The following is a 24,101-nucleotide window of genomic DNA, read 5'->3' as shown; positions in this document are numbered from 1 at the left end:
CTCTGGCTCTTAGCTATGGGGTTTTAGACAAGTCACTTAACCATTAGGAATTTCAGCTTCCTCATTTATCTACAGATTAAAAAAAAAAGTGCCTTGCAGTTAAGTTATAAAGACTGTAAATGAAATACCTAAAAGAATTAAGCTAGAACATAGGAGATATCCACTAAGGATAGTTTAGAAAGATGTCAGAATGGGATTTGGGGCAGAATAACTTTTGTCTAGTGTCTGCCATAGCAAATGTAACAGTTGGACTGTTAAATTTTGGTAATACTATAGTAACTACGTGATAACTATTAGATTCTCAATAACATTAAAATAAGCAAAAAATTCCACTGGTTCTTCAAGATGGTAAAGCTTCTTTTTTTTTTTTTTTTAATAAACAATTAAATTTAATCCAAGTTGTGTACTGTTTTCAAAAGAAGCAAAAACACTTTTGGTATTATATAGTGGTAGGAAACCTTAGATATTAGTCAACACTCTCATTTTTGGATGAAGAAACTGAAGCCCAAGGAAGTTATGTGATTTGCCTAAGGAATTATTACTTTTTAGCGGCAGAGGCAGAACACACACCCAGGTCTCCAAACTTCCAGGCAAGTGTTAGAAATAACTAAACAAATTACATTAATATTTGCAGCTAATAAACACATTATTTAAATGGCAGATAATGCTAGAAGTAAACAAAATAATCTTACCTGTAAGAACCATATATAACCTTCTGGCAGTCAACTACTAAAAATTTCTGTTCCAACTTTCCATGGAATTTTGCTCCACTTTTTGAAATATAATCTTGGCCTTTCACTGTCCGCACTCGAATATTCTAAAATTATCAAGTAAAATTATGACTGGTGAGGTGTTATTTTGAAAAGTAAAATGTATGTCCATGTAAGGTCTTAACACCAAAAAATATTTACACGCAAAATAACCTTTTTAAACACATTATACACATACACACAGCAAAAAATTAGAGAAAAGCAAATTTCAAAACATCTCTAATAAAAGAAATACTCAAGGAAAATAAATCACTTAAAATATGTATTTTAACATTGCTAGGGGACATTATATTTATGCATAATGCTTTCACAAATTATTTAACATTGTACCGCAAGAAATCCTTTTGGGTTATAGTGGCATGACACTGAAACAACTGAATATTAACATCCATTTTCTTTTTAAAAAAGTCAAATGTAACTGAAAACATGATGCCAAATGATTTTGATAAGCAACATCTACTGAATTAAAGAATCACTAGAGTCAGTGTTTTCAAGACTGTGCTGGCAAGACTGTGGCATTAAGTACGACTGGTTGCAAAGTTAAATCAAAAGCTTAAGTGTTCAAGAAAAGCACAATATGAAACCCTCATGAAGGTGACTGTTTTCATTCACCTTCTGAAAAATACAAGGGGACCCTTTGTGTGATCAACATTATATAACTTTAAATATATTGGTTTTGCATATCTTTAAATTTTATTTTTGAAGTAGTAAATATTAACAAACCTCAAATTTGACTGACATGATAACAGTACACAAGAAACTTGAAAAAAATGGAATTCTTACCCTGAGACGCTGAACTTGACAACCCTGTTTCTCAGTCATATTTAGAAAATGTTTAAAATTGGACTCATCAAGCAGAATGTATACAGATATCCCTCGGGATGATGCATCAACTATTTCTTTGAAAATATCAACATCTGTAAATATATCCATTACTAAAGCAATGACCTGTTAAAGATAAGAATTTGAAGAAAATTTAGGTACCTAACAAAAAAGATTTATGAGTGCTTTCATTCAGTAAAAAGTAGATAAAATGGATATGTATTAAGTATATATAAATATACACATAAATATTTGGGCAGTTTTCTGAAATAGAACACAATTAAAATACAATAAAAATAAATTCCAACATACATATTTCTAATACTAAGTAATTTTCACATTTGCTTTAAGTCAAAGGAAATTTGCATTGCAGTTCGATTACAAATCCAGGAGTACGTGACTGTCTATAAGGTAGACGGAGGGGACAGAAAAAAAACCAGTGTCAGAGCTTTTGTTGGGAGACATGTCCAGGGAAAAATGGGATTTCTAGGACTAGTTGTTAAGAATAATGGCCTCGGGGAACTGAGGCAGAAAAAATTCTCTTAAGAATAGAACTATAGTTAAGAAAGTATAAAAGGTGGAAAAAGGGGATAAGAGGACTTGCTAACTAGAAAATCAAATACATCTGACATACAGAAGATATATATATATATATGGATAAAAAAGGCGGCATGATTATAAAATAAAGGTAAGTGTAGAGGGAAAATATCCTAAAAAACCAATCCCTAAAGTGGAAGAGTCCATGCTAACTGTTAGAATCAGAAATGTGACTAACTCAAAGAGTCAATGAGTGAAGTAATGCTGGAAGAAGGGAAAACATTTATTTTTTAAAAAATTTATTGACCACCTACTATGTATCAGAGAAAAAGGATAAAAATTCCTGCCCTTATGGAGTTACATTCTAGTGGAGAAAGACACAATAAGCAATAAACATCATAAATAAATAATGTAGGAAGTTATAAGATGATAACGTTTGTTAGAACCAAAATAGAGTAGGGTAAGAGGAATCATCAGTACCTGGAAACTGAGAAAGGGAGGTTTTGGGGATTTCAGGGCAAAAGTATCTTTGAGAAGGCATTCTTTGAGCAACGACTTGAAAGGAGTTGAAGAAGTTAACCTTGTGAAGATCCTGAGGAAGAAAGTTCTAGGTAGAGGATATCAGCAAGGAAAAGGCCCTAAGGCAGAAGAAGCAGGCCTAGGGCTCACTGTGGCTAGAATGGAAGGAGAAGGGGGAGAATACGTTATTTACATTGCCTTGAAGGCACTAGAAAACTTTGTTTCTGTTTGCTTTTTTCCTGAGCAAGATTGTAAATTATTAATGGGTTTAAAGTTGAGGTAGTAATACGATCGGATTTATGTTTTAAAAAGATTGGTCTGTTGAAAACAGAATTTGAGGGTGAGGGCAAAGGAAGAAATGGGAGAAACCAGTTAGAACTCCTGGAGCAATTCAAAATAGGTGGTGATGTGGCTAGCACCAGGAAGGTAGGGGCATTGTGGAAAGAGAAATGGTCAGATCCTGGATAATCTTTGAGCCAAAAGAACTTCTGAATGATTAAATAGGAGCTGTAAGAGAAAAAGAGGAGGCAAGGATGACCCTAAGGATTTTAAGTCTCCACATCCTGAAGGCCAGAGGTCGCATTACTGAGATAGGGAAGAGTGCAGGTGCAGGAAATTTTAGGCGGAAGATTAATAGAGACAAGTTAAGCTGAGTTGCCATAAATCTAAGTGAAATACTGAGCAAAGAAGTCTGGGCCAAAGATGCAAATTTGGATGTTGGCGGTGTAGAGACTGCAATTAAAACCAAGCATCAAGGGAAGGAAGGTCAATAGAGAATAAGACCAAGGACGGACCTGTAGGGCACTCCAAAGTTAAGACACCTAACAGAAGAGGTGGTACCAGCAAAGGAGGAGGAAACCAAGAGAGAACGGCATCCTGGAAGTCGATCAAAGGCAGTACATCAAGGAGGAGGATGTGCTGAACTGTGTCAAATCCGCCTATTGGGCCTAATAAGACAAGGGCTAAACTTCATAGGTTAGTTAATGTTTAGGCTATCGATGACTTCCACCAGAGAAGTTTAATGGGGCGGTGAGAGCAAAAGCCTTACTGGAAGGGTTTAAGAGAAAAGGGGAGGACGATACTGGAAACAGCAGAAATAGTCAACTCTTTTTGAGTAATTTGGCTCTAACAGGAAACAGAGAAATGTAAAGTAGCTGCAGGTAAAGCTGGGTGAAGAGAACTCGCATTTTTGTTTTGTTTTAAAGCACATTTGTATGCATTAAATGATCCAATAAGGACATAAATTAGTGGTCAAACTCATGGTGGGACTGGAGTGGCAAAAGGGAGAATTTCTGAAGCAATGTCTTTGCATAGGCAATAAGGGACAAGATCTAATGCAAAAGTAAAGAAATCAGAGGAGAGAGAGTATACTAAAGGCAAAGTGTAAGGTACTGGTAGGAGGGAGGATGTGCATAAGTTCTCTTCTGACTGTTTCAATTTTCTAAATGAAGTGAGAAGCAAGGTTATTAATTGAGAGTGAAGATGCAGGAAGACCTGTTAGGGTTTGAGGAAAGAGGGAAATAAAATGGTCATTTACGTGTGCAGAAGAGGAGATAGCCTAAGAAGATATGCAATAATTGCTGGGCAGCATTAAGGACCCAACTGACCATAAATTTGAAATGATCCCAATGTGATTGTGAGTTTTTCTCCAGTGATAACTGTGGTCCTGCCATCAAAGTATATAACAAAATGAGAGAGGGCAGGAAAGGGTGTATGCAATGTGGAGGGAATAGGATGACTGAGCACCGGCTCTTAGCTGGGTAAGAGAAGAGTGAGGATGTCATTGATGGAAGAAGCAGTGAAGTGGTGGCAGGATCAAGGAATTGGAGTTCCTGCTGAGGTTAAAGGACTTGAAAGGTTTAATATGCATGTTATCATTTAAATATGTATACTGAAATACTGATGAAATGATACATTGTATTGTATTTACTTCCAATGTAATAGATGGAATAAAACTGGCCATGGACTTATCTTTGTTGAAGCTGGTTGATGGTACATGAGGGTTCCAGATACTGTTCTCTCTACTTTGGAAATTTCCCATAACACAGTTGAAAAAAAATAAAAAAGAAAGGAATATTGGATACTAGTAGTACCAGAGGGAATAAGAAAGAAATATAAGCAGAGGAGGTTGTCAGATGGGGGATGCATGAATTAGATTATATAGGTGAAGTGGTTATTGGTCATGATACTGCCAAAGGGTATGATCTTGGCAATTAATGGCTAAGGTAAAGGACAAAAATCACAGGAGGAGAGAAGGGCAAGGAACTAGTATTTGGATGGATCTCTTACTTATATATTGAAATAGCCAGGAACTGGGGCAGGAGTATTTTTGGAAAGAGAGTAATCCAGGAACAAACACTGTTAAGAAATGAGAGGTAAGGGGATGATCTAGGAATAGACAAATGGCAGAAACTACTAGGATACTGTAATGGATGCACTGCAGTAATGTCAGAAGATGAGCAAAGTCAAGGCTAATATATGGCAGGGGTTCTTAACCAGGGGTCCATGAAAAGATTTTAGGGGGTCTGTGAGCTTGAATTGAAAATTCAAAACAACATTATTCTTGTGGGGACATGTTGGTGTGGGTGTGATATATTTTCTAAATAATATACAATATAGTGTGGACTTAGTATAATTTTTATTTTGATGTAGAGTGTTTTCACTGCAGTGGATAACTGCCTGCAAAAAGGTTGGTAAGGATGGCAAAGATGGTTTTATGATGCTGTGGGAAAACTCGAATTTCTAAATGTTTGCCGAAAATGACCATTTGAACAGATGTTGAACCAATGTTAGGTTATCAGGTATTAAAATTATGAGAAAGTTGTAAAAGGTAATTTACAACTTAAATCCTAAAATTTAAAGACATGCCAATGTTGTGTTCTGATATATGGAACCATTTATATACACTTAGTAACACATTTAAAGAAAATAGTGGGCAATGCTCAAATTATATGTTAATGCTATTCCTCAAACTACCTGTGAAACACATCTTAATCAGATTTTCTCTAAGAAAACAAATCATTCTCTTATTTATAAATGGATGATGTGCCAAAAGAAAGAAGCTAGAAATAGCTATAATAAGAATATAAAAATAAGTCTTTATAATAGAAAATATAAAAACCTTCAAATTATTAATTAATGCATTATTTATTATGACCAATGAGTGGTGTAAAGACATACATACGGGCACTGAGATAAAGAAAAGTAAATGTCCATATTATAAGTTTATTTTACAATTTTTGACTAGAGCAGACTGGAACTAGTCTTTTTCATTAGAAAGGATTCCTTTTTAAATAAACAAACATTCTTATATAACATGAGATTCTTTAAGAAAGAAATTAATCAGCATATCTAAAGAATTTATTTTTAATTTGCCAGATAGTCTCATGTAACAAATTACTTTAGACTTTGGAAATGAACACAACCACTTTAAAGGGATAAACAAAGGATTTTGTTTACAAAATATAATTGAAGTTACTCAGCCAGTGGATGAATCTAGCATGCCAAAGGTAGAACAAATGGCAGTCTTTCCTGCATGATAGATAATATACTGACTCTGTATCCATGAGATCAGATTACAATCTTTGACAAGCTTAACTGATACCAATCAAGTCAGGCAGCTTATCAGAGCTTGTGTTTCCCTGCACATTTATTCAAATGTGTTGAAAAATTACATAGTCTGCAAATAAATTTCTGCTGTGCCAAGAAAAGCAAAACAAAATGTAGTTCTTACATTTTTGTTGGGTGACATTCCTACAAAAGGAAAAATAATTAGAAATGAGATATGTCAAACCTGATCTGAATGTATTATGTTCTGGTTAGTTATCTAAATCACACTGTTCTGCAGAAATGACCACAATGACTACATATAATCAAGGACAAATTATATATTCAATTTATAGAAAGCTTTTCAAAAGGTCCATCAACTGATTATAAGTCAATACAGTAACTGGTTATATTAAATAGCAATCATTTAACTAACCACTCCTATATACTACTCAAAATTCTTCTCGTTTCTTTGTTGGTTGTCGCTTTATATTTTTTAAAAATCTAAATAAATGCATTCACTGGGAACACGAGGCTTAGAAAATTAAAAAAAAAAAGATATCTGGGGCCATATTTAAGATGTGAAAGAAAATAAAAATATTTTAGTAGTTTCAGAGAACCTGCCTCAAGGCCACTGGTTTTGCTTATCTTTCTCACAGTTAATTTCCTGACGTGACCCAGACCCCAAAGGTCACACTAAACTAAAACAATAGAAATACTGGTAATAAATTTAAGATAAGCGCATATGCATAACACAGTGTAAGACCATTGAGGGAAGTAGATAATGAGGTATTAGGAACTAAACTGTAGTGGTAGCTAAGAGAAAGGAAAAAAATTGCTTGTTAGGGCGGGGACACAGTAGAATGAAATAGACCAAGGGTTTCATGGATGAACTTCAAATAATGAACAAAGATTATTTTTAGCCTTGCAAGCTGCATGACTAACATTGCAAAGGCACAGATATAAAGAGTGGAATGAAGATGATAGTAATATTTTAATAAATATTTATTGAATGAAATGGAAGTTAACTACAATGATCATTATGTTTAGGAGTATGAAGTAAATTTAGCTGGGATTTAAACAGATTAAAAAGGATCTTGAAAATACAAGACATGTTTAAATTTGATCTGGAGAGCAATATCCAGTGTTCTGGGAGAATTTTGTCTGATAGTAATGTTCATATTGAAGGTAGGGAGAAAATATCTAAGTTCTATTAAGTCGTATGACTGAAGAAGAGTGTGATTTTTTATGATATTTATTATAATGTCCCTAATTATAAATGAAATGAGATGTCAAAAAAGTATTGTGGAAGACAGTGATAAAGAAAAAAAGATGGAAAGAATTGAAGATAAATGGTAATGATAGAAAATGTCGGTACAATGTTGACATCAAATAGTTGGCGTTTACTTAACATGCTTCATGATCTTCAATACTTTATTTTTGAACCCTGTATTTGTTTTTCCTTTCTTTATCAGGATAGAAACTATTAGAAATGAAGATTTATACGACCTAGATACTTAATGAAATGTAGGTCACAGAATTGTCATTATAGTTCTCAAAATTGAATATTATATCTTTTATGTGGTTACAGGTTGCAAGCTATGCTTCAAAATTCTACCCACCATTTGAAGGGATTCAGACTTCATTGGCAATTGCCTGAATATAGACAGAAGGATTTGTTTTTTCTAACAGAAGAAAAACTAAAAGATCAAATTTAAAAAAATATTAATGGAACTCCATAAAAACTTTATAATAAAATTCAACAAAAAATGGAAAACTTTAAGAATTGGGCAATAGAAATACAGGAAAATAATTACTCTGGGGATACATAATTCTGAGTCTATAAAAGCTGTCAAAAGCAATGTGCCAAATGGATTTTGGAACAAAAGGCAGATACTATAAATAAGTGCTTTTAGTTCTTATCTTTATGCAGCTAAGTAATACTGTCCATTTCATATGAAATTATATATATGATATATTGTATATACTACAGTATTGTATAGTAAATTAATCTTGAAATTAAGAATAAATTAATTAGGTCTACAGATAAATTTAGTATCTATACTTAAAGCTGTGTCTATGTATCAAAAGATTTGATCTGCCATAAATTAAGTGATTTTGGGGAAATTATACTGAAATGACTCTGAGTCTCATTACCTTTGTTACATAATAAATAAATTAAGCCAGAGACAATCTTGGGTTTACCAAGTACTAAAATTCTATGAATCAAAACAAACACGCATATCATCATACAATGCTGCCATACATCTCCCCACCATCAACACCTTGAGTTGTTGTGAAACATTTGTTAAAAACTCTGAAAGAGCATCATCAAAATATTACTCTAACTATAACCCGTATCTTAGACTTGGTGTATTTTTATCCCAACTCACCCAATTACTAACACCCTATATTAGTGTTATATATTTGTTATCATTCAGGAGAAAGCATTCTCATATTAGTCCTGTTAACCATAGTCCATCATCCAACACTATATTCCTTGTGTTATACAGTCCCATGCTTTGTACAATCCATTCAAAGTATACATTAGTTTTTGTAAATTCATAAATTTTATTATATACTTATTGTTTATGTGTGTTCATGTATGAATGATACACTTCAATAAAATTTTATTTGAAAAATTCTTTGATTCAATAATCATACATTCACTCCCAATTATGATAGTTAAAATAACATAATAGTCCTAGATTCCAAGATTTGTCATTAAAGAATATGAGAGTTCAGTTAATATATATTAAAAGATGAGAACTGAGTCATCCTAGACATCTCAGGAAACTATTTAAAATTGATTTATGTATTGCTAAACATTTGATTCTTCTAATCATTAATTATTTAGGATACTCAAATAACCACATCTCACCATTCTCCAACAATTAGATCGAAACATACATTATAGTACTAAACTTATAAAAATGCCATAAACTAAAATTTGGTGAAAGTAGAAAAAAATCTAGATTATTATAAAAAGTTAACAAGAAATGAAAAGGGGAATGTTTAAGCCGCAGGGTAGACTCTATTGAGGCTACAGCATGAACTACAGTAGAAACAATATGTATGTCTATCATCTCAGAAAAGTAACTGCATACATCATTACTCACTTTCTTTACATAATTTATATGAGTGAAAGTAGTAACACACCACAAAAACGAATTACATTTTTACCATCATGCTACTTGAGTAAGTCCTTTCCTTCATAAAATATCTTTTGTTCTGATACTTTAAAGTATTAGGAGAAAGACACATAAAACAACTTGCTAAAATGAAAAAATGAAATTAAGACACCAAAAGCCATTCATAAAAAGAAACATTTCTCTACTTAATTTCTTAAATAGTTTGCCATTAACCTTTCAATTCTGCACTAAAATTGTATGTGTAATTGCTTATTTCCACTGGTGCTACTTAAAAGAAAACTTATTATGGAGAAAATGAGTTTATCACAATAATCATTATTTTAAATCAATTTGACCCAAGCAATACTATGCAAAATTCAAATCAAGGAGATGAAAACATAGGAAGGGGTGTATCAATGATTATAATCTTTATTTTCAATGGCTTTTTAACTTTCACTAATAGTGAGCATAAGCATAGCTTTCAAATGATAAATGGTTAAGAATAGTTTAAATATTGGAAGAAGCCATTGGGAAGGAAATATTAAAAATTAAAAATTAAAAAATTTTTTTGGAGTTTTGTGAAAACTTTTGTTCTCATTAAAACTTCCACATTAGACTAAAATATATTTGACCTTTCTAAGTAGCTATTTTGTAATTATTGGGTTACTTAGCTCTTTACATCATTTATTCCACATAACATGATTATATATATATTCATTATTCTTCTTTTAATCTATAGCTTCCAATGCAGGTTTAACTGACATATAACAATTGTTAAATATATTTTTTTTGTTGGAAAGAAGTAGCACCTTTTCTCAAGGAATGCACAGTTTTGTGAGAGACTGATAACTAGAACTGGCTACAAATCAGTATGACATATAATGAAATTATGATCAACTACTGTAAAGGAACATAAGCATCTAAGAATATGTCATTAGTGCGCAGAGCCTATACAGAATGAGGCATTCCCTTAAATCTTGTTAGTAAGGAAAATAAGGTATCCTTCTAAGAATTAAAAGTCAAAGCATAGTGGATGAAAGCACTAGTACACAAAGTTCCTTACTAAAGAGACTGAGGTCTGTAAGATGTCATTACAGCCAAATGAATGATTTAATCTATCTATCTATCTATCTATCTATCTATCTATCTGTCTGTCTGTCTGTCTGTCTGTCTGTCTGTCTATCTATCTATCTATCTATCTATCTATCTATCTATCTATCTATCTATACAAGTAGATGCTACAGAAGAATATGGCAACTAGTTGGTAAGCCATAGAAATAATGCAGAATCAAACACTACCCTTGTCCATCTATGTACTGTCCAGAAGGAAGGATGTGTGCCCACAGGCAATAGACTCGACTTTCCTGATAATATTGGTCAGATATACTTGGTTTAGTAGTGGCATCTGTGGCAGATGCATTGTAACAAGTTCCTCTTCTTCTGATTTCATGGCTCAAGTATATTTTGGCTTACAATATTTATTGCTATGGGGAGAGGATAGCCAGCTGGATAACTCAAAGGTCTCTAAGTCCTTACAGTTGGCACTGTAAAATGGTATTTTGATATCAGGCACCAGTGTTCCAAACTTAGTTGATACGAATTTAGTTTTGGGAAACGGATGTGGCTCAAGCGATTGGGCTCCTGTCTACCACATGGGAGGTTTCAGGGTTTGATTTTCGGGGCCTCTTGGTGAAGGCAAGCTGGCCCGCATGGCAAGCTGGCCTACACGGAGTGCTGGCCCGTGTGGCGAGCTGGTCCAAGCAGAGTGCTGGCCCACGCAGGAGTGCTGGACTGAACGGAGGGCTGGAGCAGCAAGATGATGCAACAAAAAGAGACACAGAGGAGAGACAAGAGACACAGCAGACCAGGGAGCTGAGGTGGTGCAAGAGATTGAGCACTTCTTTCCACTCTGGAAGGCCCCAGGAACAGTTCCCGTTGCCACCTAAAGAGAAGACAAGCAGACATAGAAGAACACACAGCGACTAGACACGGAGAGCAGACAATGGGGGAGGGGAGCAATAAATAAATAAATCTTTAAAAAATATATGAATTTATTTAAGAGAATTGAATCCACCTGTAGCATGGCTGATAAATCAGGTTTTTGACCCTTAAGGAGGTCCAGAATCCAGACCATGGTAAATTGACAAAAGTAATTTTCTCCCATGAGACTCCTTAGGAGATGGCATTTTCTTGGTAACAATCACCTCTGTGCCAAGGATGGAAATTATCTAAATCACTGCAGCAAGAACTGTTAGTGTCTCACTTGTATTGGGGAGTGAGCAATAAAACTACAAAGATTAGAATGGCAAGTGTGGCCCAGATGATAGGGGGAAGTCCTTGAATGCCAGGCTAACTAGGAATTCCATGAAGTATATGGGGCACTATTAACAGCTTTTTAGCCAAAAAATTGCACAAATAAAATAATAATCAAAAAAAAGAATAGTATATTAGTATGGTATGGGATGGATTAGAAATGATAACATGTGCCAGCTAGTAGAGGGGCTATGGTGTTTCAATCCTAATCTAGGTAAAAAAAAAAATATATATATATATATATATATATCATATATATGATAGTAATGTGGATGTCAGTAGCAGCAATAAAAGAAAGGATGGAGGTAAGGTTTTAAAAGATGATTTATAAAGACTAAAAAGCTGACTACCTGTGAAGGGCTACAGAGAAATAGAGAAGGCCATGTCAAGGATCTCTAGGATTTACAGTTCTAAATTATAAGAAAAATCACTGTGCCATTATAGGAAAACTTAAAATTCAATGTAGTAACTAGTTTGTATATAAAAACAAAAGCCATCAGACTAGGCGAAAACAATATAATAAAAAGTCGTGTTCTCTGTTAAACCTTGTTATCCATCCATCCATCCATCTCTGTGTTGTTCATTTTTAACAGCTGAAAGTTGAGCATGTTTTTGGCATATAATAGGAAAAGGGGGGTGGGCACCAAAAGAATAAAACAGGAAGGAGTTATTCAGCTGATGGTATAAGATCTCAATGGTGTCAGAATGGGATGGGATGAGCACAGGAGGAAAAGTTTGCCTTAGAAGTAAGTTGTACTAATGTGCTAAGGCGAATTGGAAGAAGCGAACTGGTGGTAACTGAAAGAAATATTTTGGTGTTGAATAGGGTTCAGTGAAAGGAGGAAAGGGAAACAGATTAGGAGACTGACTCCTGATGCCCTTACCATACATTTCATGGTAAAGAGGTAAAGTTTCTCTCTGGGTGGGGAGGTCTCAGACTGTGGGGCTTACATGGGAGTAAAAGAAGTTCAGAATAGCTGCTCTGAGAAATATAGTAAGAAGTTAATGAGAAATCACGATGAATTTTGCAGAGTAACAGTGTGAACCCAATTAAGGTTTAAAAAAACAGAAATCTGAAGTTGCTGTTTTGGCAAGTTTTTGAGACATTTTTCAGCAATGCTCAACAAGCCTAGAGTGAAAGAACAGAGAGCAGATGGTGGGGTTGGCACAAGATTCTTCAGGTTGATAGAGAGGTCAGTTCTGACATAAATGGCCATGCAACATCCAAAGGGCTGAGGGATTAATTAGAACATGGCGAGATCAGAAATCAGCACGAGAACAGAAATCAAGTTCAGTGAGTCTGATGAAAAGTGAGCTTCAGGAGTGAGAAGAAGGTAACCTCTTGGCTCAAATAAATAGGTTTATTTTAGAGCATGTTATAGAACTTTTTCTTTCTAATATGTAAAATACTATTAATGGTTTGTCCTTTCCAATGGTAATGTTATATGATGCATAAATTATAAATACTTTCTAATTTTTCATAGTAGTTTGCTGGTGTTAACTAGAACATATTAGTTGATTTCTTCTAGTTAAAGAACAAGAAGAAATATGCATGCAGAAACAAAATTCAGGTGGTTAAAAATTAAATCACTTATCTGAATTCTGATAGAAACAATGCAATGGCAATGGAAATTTCTTAGTTAATAATTTGATAGGTTAAATCAAAATTTAAAATTTTAATTACTTGGATTCAGAACACCAGAAAGAAAATAGCATTTAAAGACCAAAAATAGAGAATGATTTACCAAAAATGCTCTTTTGTAACTGAAGTATAATCTTCTTAAATATTTTAATTTAAACTCTGAAACAAACTGTCAATATATGATCAGATTAAGCTTTCAATTTTTAACAAGTCAAATGAGAACTTTATTATTTTTGGCACTGTATATTACATACTGTAGGTGCCCTCGAAATGTTTGCTCACTTGAACATAATGTTTAGCGAGAGGGTGTTTTTGAAATCTTCCCCATGCCTAACTCATTTGATTCTCACAATAACCTTGTAGGGGCAGCAAAGCAGGAATTATTTTTCCTGTTTTATATATGAGGAACAGCTCAGAAAAGCTATGAGCCTTGCCAAAGACCAAAAAGTAAACATTCCACTATAATTTTAATTTCTTTTCTGATTGAATTCTGTTATGTGGGACCAGTTATTATGCCTTCCACATGTTTCCATGAGGAAGAAACTTAGTCCTTCCAAGCTCTGATGAATGGAAGAACCTGGGCATGTTGAGCTCACCCCAGCACTCTTTTCTTTTGAGGCCAGACTGCATTCAGAGAACAGACAGATTTGCTCTGTTCCCTCATGCTACAAATCTCACAGTGTACTGAAACCTGCATGAGCCACCAGCAAAGATGGCTACCGGCTAGGCAAGTTCTTTTAATTACAAGGTAAAGCATTAGCAAACCTACAAAAGAGATTCTAAAACCACATCCTCCAAAAGCTTTATAAAGAATAACAGTGACAACTTGTTCTCCATTTTTCCGACTTCTGTGTGCATCTCTTACGTGATTTAAAACTCTAGTTAACTAACAGATTTTTATGTTCCCTTAACTGTATTTACTACAATTAAGGTTCAACCATATAAAACTGAATTGCCTCCTTAAAATAAAAAGTTTCATAAAAATGCTTAGAAAAAATATATTAAATTATGATTTCCAAAGTAATGAAATGAGTATTTTCCATTGTTTCAAAGAGCAAAGAAAATTTAAGTGTATGGTTACCTAATAAATAAGTCAAAACCACAAAATTTCTGAAAAGTATACTTCCAAAACCAATATCCTTCTTTTACATCCATATAAAACCTTTTTAATTTCACAGAGAAAAAAAACAACCAACAAAAACCCATGTAATAATTTGAATTAAGTAAAATTTAAAATCTCAGTATTGGTAGGCTCCTTCTGAATTTCTGGAAAATTCATCAGCATTTCCAAGATATAATTAATGGCCCTCAGTAAATATTTGGTATACAAATGAGCTTACTCCAATGTCCATAGCTCAGGTGAACAGAAGACTGTGGCAAGGGTAATATATCTCCACTATATTATTCAACTCAGAATTCAATGAACTACCTATGAAGTAATTTTGTCAAGAAAAATCAAAGTGAAATCTAATCAAGTCTCTGGGTCTAAGTAGGCGTCTACAGGCAAACAAAAGAGAGTGGAAGACATATGAAATGACACTATGATGATGTAATTAGAAAAATCTAAAATGTGGGCATTTTCACAGACAGTGTCTTGGTTTCTTCAATAAATAAAAGTTCCTGTTCCCAGAAGGAGAAAAAAAAGGAGGAGGAGGTGGATCTCACAGAATAAAAGACATTTAAGAGACATACCAAAGAAATGCAATGTATTAGGACCTTGTTTGTACCCTGACTTCAACAAAGCTACTGTAAAAAGATATTTATGTAATAATCAGGGAAATTTCAACACTGACTGGATATTTGATGACATAAGTGAATTATTTATTTATTTTTTTAGGTTTGATAATTATGTGTGCTATGTCTGTTTTTGTTAAAGTCCTTATTGTTTAGAGAATAATACAGAAGAAATTACAGATAAAATGATCTGTTGTCTGAGATTTGCTTTATAATCAGATAATTGCATAATTCAGCAGGATGGGGGATATGGTGGAAACAAGACGGACTGCACACTGATAATTGCTGAAACTGGTGATGTGTATATGAGAGTTCATCATATTTTTCTCTGTTCTTTTACATATGATTGACAGTTCCACACTAAAATGATAAGTATTCAATGAATTATCTAAATATTCATTCCATCTGTTTTATTTCTTCTCCTCTTCTCATTTTTCCCTTGTTCGTTTTCCCTGATATTTCATCCTTGCTAATTTTCCCCTCTTACTTCCTTTTGCCCCCAGTCTTCCAAAGTCACTTTTCAGTGTTTCCTTTTCCTCCACATTTAAATGCCCTATCTCTATGTATCTACCCGTATCTGAGATCTCCCATTTTCTAGCTGGGTGAACTGTAAGAATTAAATTAACATCTTTATGCTTCAATTTCCTCATCTATAAAATTTAGTAAATAATTCCTACTTCATCGGCTTGTTCTGAAAATTAGTTGGGATGATGTATATGAAGTTCTTAGCGCAATGTCTAGCACATGTAAAGAATCATTACATAGTTGCTATTGCTAGAAATGTTGGTATTAATATAGCTTGAAGAATAGACATTTTTGTTATATTTGAACAAAACTCTCCTAGACCCTAACTTGAAGAGAAGAGAGATGTGTTTAGCATTTCTCAGAGCATTTTTAAAAACATTTATAATGGCAGCCTTAGCCAAATCTTCCTTTAAAATTAAAACAATAAATACAACAAAACAAACAAAATCTTCCTGCTTTAACGTCTGCATCCTTTACTTGGGCATTAGTTTTCTCGTTAACATCAAAGATAAACAACGGATTTTGGTTTTGCATTAATTCTACATTCCTCTGCATTAAGTAAAAAAATTTTAAAAAGATGTATTTACATGATTACTTAACCTGACATAAAAATCAAATATACCTCATAACCAAAAATACTATGAGTGCTATTTATTCACTAGTAATTTCCAAATTATAACCTATAATTTATATATTTTTTGAAAGTGTCCTAAAGAAACTTGTCCATGTGCTCTGTTAAAAGAATGATTATGTTTACTACATAGTTTACATCTAAAAACTGAAGTTTTATCAAAATTGCAGTTGCCTTTGTTATTGCCAAAATGACCACAATTTATTCTGAACATCTTCATTAGATGAACCCAAAGTGTTTTATCTGTGAAACTTAGGAAATTCCAGGACTTTCGTTATCAATGTCGATTGATATTCTACATAAATGTTATTTTGAAATGTAAAAGATGTTCTATATAAATTTATCCTCAAGAAGCCAGTTAAGTTGCAAATGTAGGGAAAATGAAGCTAATGATTAAAGAAGGAAGAGAATAGGAGGAAAAGACATGGAGGACGAGAAGGAGGAGAAAACGCTAAAACATTCTCTTGGAACAATACATTCAATTTAGTTACTGTACCAAAAATATAAAACGGCATTATAAAACACTTAAACTCCAAGTATTTCCAAAAGGCAGATAATACCATCTTACATACCAGAAGGAAACAAATAATATTAAAAAGGTATTTAATTTTTAACAAACAAGTTGAATTGGAGTTTCAATTTGTGCAAGAAATATTTTTGAAACAATTTAAATATAGCTTTAATTTTGGTTTCTTGAGACTTAATTTTTGGAAACAGATCAATTGGCAAAAGAGAATTACACCAGACAGACATTGAAGCATTTGAAGCAATTAGAAATCTAACCTCAAGCATTTTTATTGAGTTTAACAAATGCAACATAAGCATGGCAATACATAAGGGGTCCAAAATAATCTGTCCTCCAAGGAGGGAAGAAAAGGGTTATGCAAAATGCTATCATAAATTTAAATACCTCTAAGGATATATCATTCTCAGTATTTACTTGTTAAAAAATGTTTTCAATGTTTAATACAAATAATGTGAACACATGTACACATCTTTTCATTCCACCTTTTCTCTTATACAAAAGGCGTAACACACAATATACTTTCCAGTATTTTGCTTCTTTCATACATATCTACTTGCCTCTGCCTATCTTTGTAGGGAAAATATTCTACTAGGCTTTCATTTCAACATCTGTTTAGGATTCTCTTGCATGGAGATGGTGTTAGGGGTATAGGTAATTTAACAGGCCCAACTTCCTTGGGCAGTTGGAATCTTCTGTGTCTACCCACCCTCCTTTGTTTTTTATTAACCATGAACTATGAGACACTATGTCTTCACAGTTAGGATTCTGCAAGTGTCTCTGTATACTTGTTTATTTTTTCAAATAAACATCTACCCAAAGGTAAGAGGTTAATGAATTATAACTTAGACACATGGTATAATACCCTTACCTTTCTATTTTTTTTTTTTTCTCTCCATAAGCAACCCTTACCTTTCTAGAGAAAAAGCGGTGGCTCTCTGCTCAGCCACAATGGCAGCTGCTGGTTCCTGTTTTCAGTGAGTCAGAGGGCATGATGGTCATGAAGGTCTCCTATTCCATTTCTGGTATATGAAACAGTTTTGTATGCATATTCATATACATGCCACCATACTCACACACGTACAGAGATGTGAAGGATATGTCTTCTGAGTTAAACACCTAGGACCTAGATTCTAGGTGATGACTTTCTCACAATATAGGGAGTTTAGGGAAAAGTAACTTCAGATTTTATGAGATGGTTCTGTAAGCTGTTTCTTTAAAACTGCCCTGAGTTATATTTGTGTAATTCAATTATATGTATAGAGTTGCTTCTGTTGACATTGTGCTTTATTATGAAATTAGAGTTTACCCTAGAGCTCAAACAGCAGTATTAAAAAAAAAAAAGATCTGCAACAAATATTCTACAATATAATGCATTGGTAGAGGGGTGTGCTGCACAGGAACGCCACAGGTCCACAATTGCTCTGCAAGTTCATAACATCTTCAATAAAAACATTAAAAAAAGAACATTTCTCTATTGCTCAGTGGAAACAGCAGTATCTGAACTGGCAAGGCAGTATGTAAGCTGCCACTTTCTAATCATCACTCTGGAAATCCCACAATGTGTCAAGGACATACAGGTATCTCACTGCAGAGGACATATGCCAAAGAATGAAAGAAAAACATATACTCTGATCATCTCTAGGGAGTGTGTTGATGAGTGAGTGCTCTTTGTCTAATCCAGTCTCCTTTTAAAAACAGGCTGCAGGAGGGGGCAAGATGATGGCAGAGCAAGGAGCTCCAAGAGTCAGCTCATCCCACAGTGTAATTGGCAATCAGCTAGAGCCATCCAAAGCACCTGTTTGGGGGGCCCAGGAAACCAGAAGAGCACCCTGCAATACCCTTGGAAGAAGAGAAAGAGAAGACTGCTGCACATTCACAGTGAAGATTCTGGAACAGAGCACTCCATCCTCGGAGGCTGGAGCCAAGCCCCCACCAGCAGTGCATGACACCTCAGGAGCCACTCTCCAGCTGGAGCTGGAAGCTTCACCCCCCAAAATCAGGGGAGGAAAAGGCAGCCGGGCACTGACCTCAGCTGCTGATTAATAAATTCAGCTGGAATGTCCAATTCCAAGAACAGTCAAAACCTGAGCCTATCTTGGACAGAAAGAGGCTGGTGGCCTCCCTTCCAATTCTAACCCTGGCATGAGGCTGACCAAAAATCACAGTGAAGGCAGGGACCAGCTTCCTTCCCCCCAGGTATGACTGCAGCCCTAGACCAGGCTCTAGCCCCAGCCCTGGCAGGGCGGAAGCTGGGGAAACCTGCCCCAGCCTCTCCAGGACATGGCAGTCACCTTCGGCCCACAAGGACCAGGTGCTGGGCACACCGGAGGCTCCATTCCCACCCCTGGGAGGGGAGGTGGGAGCTGGTGTTTTATCAGCCTACTTGGGCAATGCGTCAGTTTTGACTTGCACAGCATAGCTTGCTGCCCACACATGCAGCTCCATCCCCACTCCAGACAGGGCAGGAAGGGGCATGGAGCTTCGGTCTCTCTGGGCAACTGTTCAGGGCTGCAGCTCCTTCCCAACCCATGGCAGGGGAGGAAGATGGGACAAGCTTCATTGGCTCCTCAGGCAACAAGGGCAGCTTCAGCCTCCACAGCTTAAAGTACCGACTGCCTCCTTGTCTCCTGTAACATGGTTGCTTGGACAGCACCAGCCTTCATGCTTTCCTTTTCTTCCATTCAGTTTCTTCTAGCTGGGACCATGCATGGGTGGAAGTGGTCCTAAAGGCCCTTCTTGACTAGATAAAGCCAGCAGAGACCACCTTGACTATTTGCTTTTGAATTAAATTAAAACTAGTAAGCATCTGAAACAACTCATAATGCTACTTCTTCAGATAGGTTTATCACTAATTATGCAGTTAATGTTCTCACTCTTCTCTTAGACTTAATGTTTTATGGGCCTAGCCTTTCAAACACTGAACTCAAACTTTCCTAAGTAAAACTTAGGAGCATTTCTTTCAATTCTGCCATCTGGTTGGGGGGTAAAAAGCTAGTTACTGACATTCTTACCTGAAAAAATTTATAAAGTATTCTATTTTACACACACACACACACACAATTTCAGTTTCCACTCCCAACCCTGCGTCTCCTCTGAGGAAAAATTACAGAAAAGCAGATAAGAATATAGCAAATTTCACAACCAGGGACAACGTTATTGTAGCAGTTTGATATGGTTATGAATTCCAAAAATAGATAATGAATTATGTTTGTAATCTGGTCTGTACTTGATCATGATTAAGTTATGATTAGGGTTTTCATTGGGCCAAGTCACTGGGGCCCCACCAACTGGTGTGGACTCACAGATAAAAGGCATGGCAAAGGACAGAGTTGAGGGTTTTTGATACTGGAGTTTTGATGTTGGAGTTTCATGCTGAAGCCTTAAGTTGGAGCCCAGGGAAGTAAGCTCACAGAGGAAAGAGAAGCAAGCCCCAGAAAGAGAGGAACCCTGAGCTCAGGAAGAAGCAAGCCCTGGGAAGAGAGAAACCCTGAACCCAGAGAGAAACAAGACCCTGGAAGGGAGGAACCCAGGAAGCCTGAACCCTCACAGACGTCAGCAGCCATCTTGCTCCAACACGTGAAAATAGACTTTGGTAAGGGAAATAACTTATGCTTTATGGCCTGGTATCTGTAAGTTCCTACCCTAAATAAATATCCTTTGTAAAAAACAACCAATTTCTGGTATTTTGCATCTCTTTGGCTAATACAGGTATTTTCATCTAATCTTTATATATGCATATTTTAACAAAGCTGCGATCATCTTGTTTATATAGTGTGTCCTGTATATTTATTATTGCATACAGCTATAACATTCCAAGTTTGAAAATGATGGTTCTCCAAAGCAGTGTGAAGAATGTATTGGAGAGGGAAGGGTCTGGACACAAAAAGACCAGTTAGAAAGCCACTGCTAAAGTCCAGGAATATGGGTCTAACATACAAAGTTTTTCAGAATTCTCACAGAAAACAAATTTTCCTAGTTTTCAATGTTGAGTTATTTATGATTGAAGAATTTATAGAAATGTGGGCAGAGTTAAAGGAACCAGCAAGGCAGATAGAACCCTGGCACTTAAGTAGGGAGGGGGCCAGGGAAAAGACAAACAAGCCAAGGGAAGACTTCCCTCCCTTTTGTCCTCCAATCTGCCGATGCCTCCCTTTGGACTCCTCCCCAAAAGGCAATCAGAAAGGAAGCCCAGGTAATGCAGTCTATGGCATCTAATGCTGAAGAGTGGAAGTTAGATCTGATGGACATGGGGATAGAGAATAACCTGCTCAGGGTTGTAGACCAGAGCAGACTTCAGAGATTTTGAGGAACTAGGTGGTAAAAATGAAACTTGATGTTCAATTGGATGGGGGGGGCGGGTACATGAAGAGGAAGTTTCAGGATAACTTCCACATTTCTGGATTGGGTGTTTGAGTGACAGGTATTATCACTGACAGACATAGGCAGATTAAGGTTGGAAAGGATGAGTCTGGAAAGAATGAGTCTGGATTTGGAGCTGTAGTTTCAGCCGTCTAATGTAGCATGATTTGGAGACTCAGCCTTTCAACCTACCTTCCAACAAACTATTTAGCAATAACTTACAGAATCAAATCTAAATTATTTATAATGGCATTCAGTGTTCGTCTGACTTAAGTCTCCTTAGCTTCATACCTCATTGCACATTCCATGCCTCTCACTGTGAGCCATGCACTTTCTTTCACGATATCATGCTAGTGCAATTACTTTATTCTGAAGTCCCATCTTTGCCGTCTCTCTGAAAATCCAATTCATCTTTAAAGGTTCAGCATACATGCAGGCCTCCTCACAATGTCTCCCAATTATAAAGGCCTAAATTAATTTTGCATCTTAATGTATGCTCCATCTGCAGCTAATCTATACTTTCAGCATAGCATTTATTTCATTCAGCCTCACTGCATACTTATTACTCTCACCAGAGTAATGAGCTACCTAAGGGCAAGAAGCATAACTTAGTCATTTTTATATCCCCATCAATTTACCAATATTTTCTCAATAAAGTTTCTTCAAATTATTATTGTTTTTCCAAAGTGTCATGTGTAGTGCCATGTGTAGTTAAGCAAATATCAGTTATAAATGAATATTTGCATTTCTTCTTTGAATTCTCAAAACTTTAGGGATTTTCTAAATAAACCAGTCTCTGAAATCTCTTATAGCACTTTTAATTTGAAATCTACAGAGTTCTGGGAAGGAGGTTACAGTCTAGGGACTATTAAGTTTATCTGTATTCTGGTTCTAGGTAATATGCTTGCACACTTGTATGAAATACCTGGAAGACTCTAAAGGTCATCTACCTGTTATTTATATTAAGTATGCCCTGAAAATATTCTAAATGTAGTAAATGGCAATACTATAGATAATAATGTAGAAAACTTGGGTACCAGTAAGTTGGGAATAATGACACTTTAATTGAGGGTATTATAAGAATGAAATTTCTCAAAACAACCCTGTTTTCTAGTAATTATTTTAATTATTGTATAATTACAAATATCAGTAAACAAAAAATTAAAATCATGAAAACTAAGAGATTTATTTAAGATCACACAGGAAATGTTAAAGATATATCTAGAACTAGTTTTCTTCTAATTCAATACTTTTTTATTATAGGATGTGACCTCAGCAGCCCCATTCACCGATGCCTCCCACTGCATGCCTCCTGACAAAATGAGGGGGAAATCAGAAGGCCTGAGATGGTTCCAGGACATGATCCCCAACTCTGGTAAAATCCAAGTTGATCACAGATATGTGGTTAATGAACAATGGCAAGGCAATAATAGTCCAATGCAGTTTTCCATTCTTGAAACACACCTATATTCCATGTTCTAAGACTAATCTCAAAGCTGTGGCAATCCTCAAGGTATGGTCACTGGGGTAAATGAGTACTAAATTATACTCTGTCTCTATACTCTTTAGAGAGTCATGTTTGAACTCATACTAGGGCAAGGACCTAAGTCTGACAGGCTCTATCCCAAAATGGACCTAAAACTCACTAAGGATAATTTCCAATGTATGTATTGATAGTATGAAAATTATGGTTAGATTTATTTTCTTTAAAAATAAAGTATAACTGAAAACTGATTATTTGAAAAATCCACCTCATTAGTTTAAAAAATAATCAGGGAAGCGGATTTGGCTAAACTGATAAGAGTGTCCGCCTACCATATGGGAGGTCCAGGGTTCAAACCCAGGGTCTCCTGACCCATGTGGTGAGCTGGTCCATGTGCAGGGCTGACGCTCCAACGAGTGCCATGCCACGCAGGGGTGTCCCCTGTGTAGGGGTGTCCCCTGCATAGGGGAGCCCCACACGAAAGGAGCGCACCCCCGAAAGGAGAGCTGCCTACGAGAAAAGCGCAGCCCGCCCGGGAGTGGCGCCATACACATGGAGAGCCAATGCAGCAAGATGACGCAAAAAAAGAGACACAGATTCCCTGTGCTGCTGACGTGAATGCAAGTGGACACAGAAGAACACACAGTAAATGGACACAGAGAGCAGACAGTGGCAGGGGGAAGGGAAGAGAAATAAATAAAATAAATCTTAAAAAAATCAGAGGAGAGAGAGTGTGACTCAAACAGTTGAGCACCTGTTTCCACATGGAGGTTCCAGGTTCAGTTCCCAGTGCCTCCTAAAAAACAAAAAGAAATAAACAACAAGCAAACAAACAAACAAAAAACCAAGTCAGGGGAGCTGATGTGACTCAGTGGTTGAGTGCCAGCTTCCCATATATGAGGTACCAGGATCAATCCCTGGCCCGGTACCTCAAAATTAATTAATTAATTAATGATAATAATCAGAATAAATCATAGGTTCATGCATGCAAAAATGTACAGAATATTTGATTAAAATAGGTTTCGGAGTGTTTTAAAGGAACTCTTCTCCTTGGTGGTAGAACCATATTTTGGGAACAACTCAAAATGGAAGAACCTTACATTTTAAGAACTCAGAATAACAGCTGTGTACATAGAATGGCTCATGATATAAAGTGCTTAGTTTCTAATAAAGAAATAGAAAAAAGGAGAATTTGAGGGTGAATGAAATAACTAAATACAATTTTTATTAGTAGAAAACCTAGACATAACACATTTGCCATCATTTGCAAGACATTTTTTTCTTACAAACTTCCAAGAAGGTAGAGCTCCCCAACTGGTCAACAAATGAGGTAACAAAATCTGCCTTTGTTTTGCAAGTATCAGGTCCACTTATACTTTTCTCCCTCTTAATTTTAGCCAAACAGAACCTTAAATATATAATGGTAATTTTTTTTATCCCTTATGATTTGCTTTTAATAACAGTGTTCTACATCACACCTGTTTAAAGTCATTCCTTCAGAAAAAGTCATATGGCAAATTATTTTTTAAAATTAACTTATTTTTTAATAGTCTTTATTTTTAT

The 24,101-nt window shown here is 35.5% G+C and overlaps 1 protein-coding gene across 1 annotated transcript in view; it reads right to left on the bottom strand.

The window, feature by feature from the left end:
• FAM83B (family with sequence similarity 83 member B) overlaps positions 1-24,101 on the bottom strand; it is a 66,275-nt gene that overhangs the window by 6,806 nt on the left and 35,368 nt on the right. The window contains exons 2-3 of the mRNA XM_004461591.5: positions 1,554-1,718; positions 693-817 (exon numbers count right to left, since the gene is read on the bottom strand). Of these exons, the coding sequence (XP_004461648.3) occupies positions 693-817; positions 1,554-1,718 (290 nt within the window). The remainder of the gene's footprint in view (positions 1-692; positions 818-1,553; positions 1,719-24,101) is intronic.

This window comes from Dasypus novemcinctus, chromosome 11 (assembly GCF_030445035.2).
Source record: "Dasypus novemcinctus isolate mDasNov1 chromosome 11, mDasNov1.1.hap2, whole genome shotgun sequence".
NCBI lineage: Eukaryota > Metazoa > Chordata > Mammalia > Cingulata > Dasypodidae > Dasypus > Dasypus novemcinctus.
Note: the sequence above shows the minus strand (reverse complement) of the source record. Positions and strands in the feature narration are given on the sequence as shown.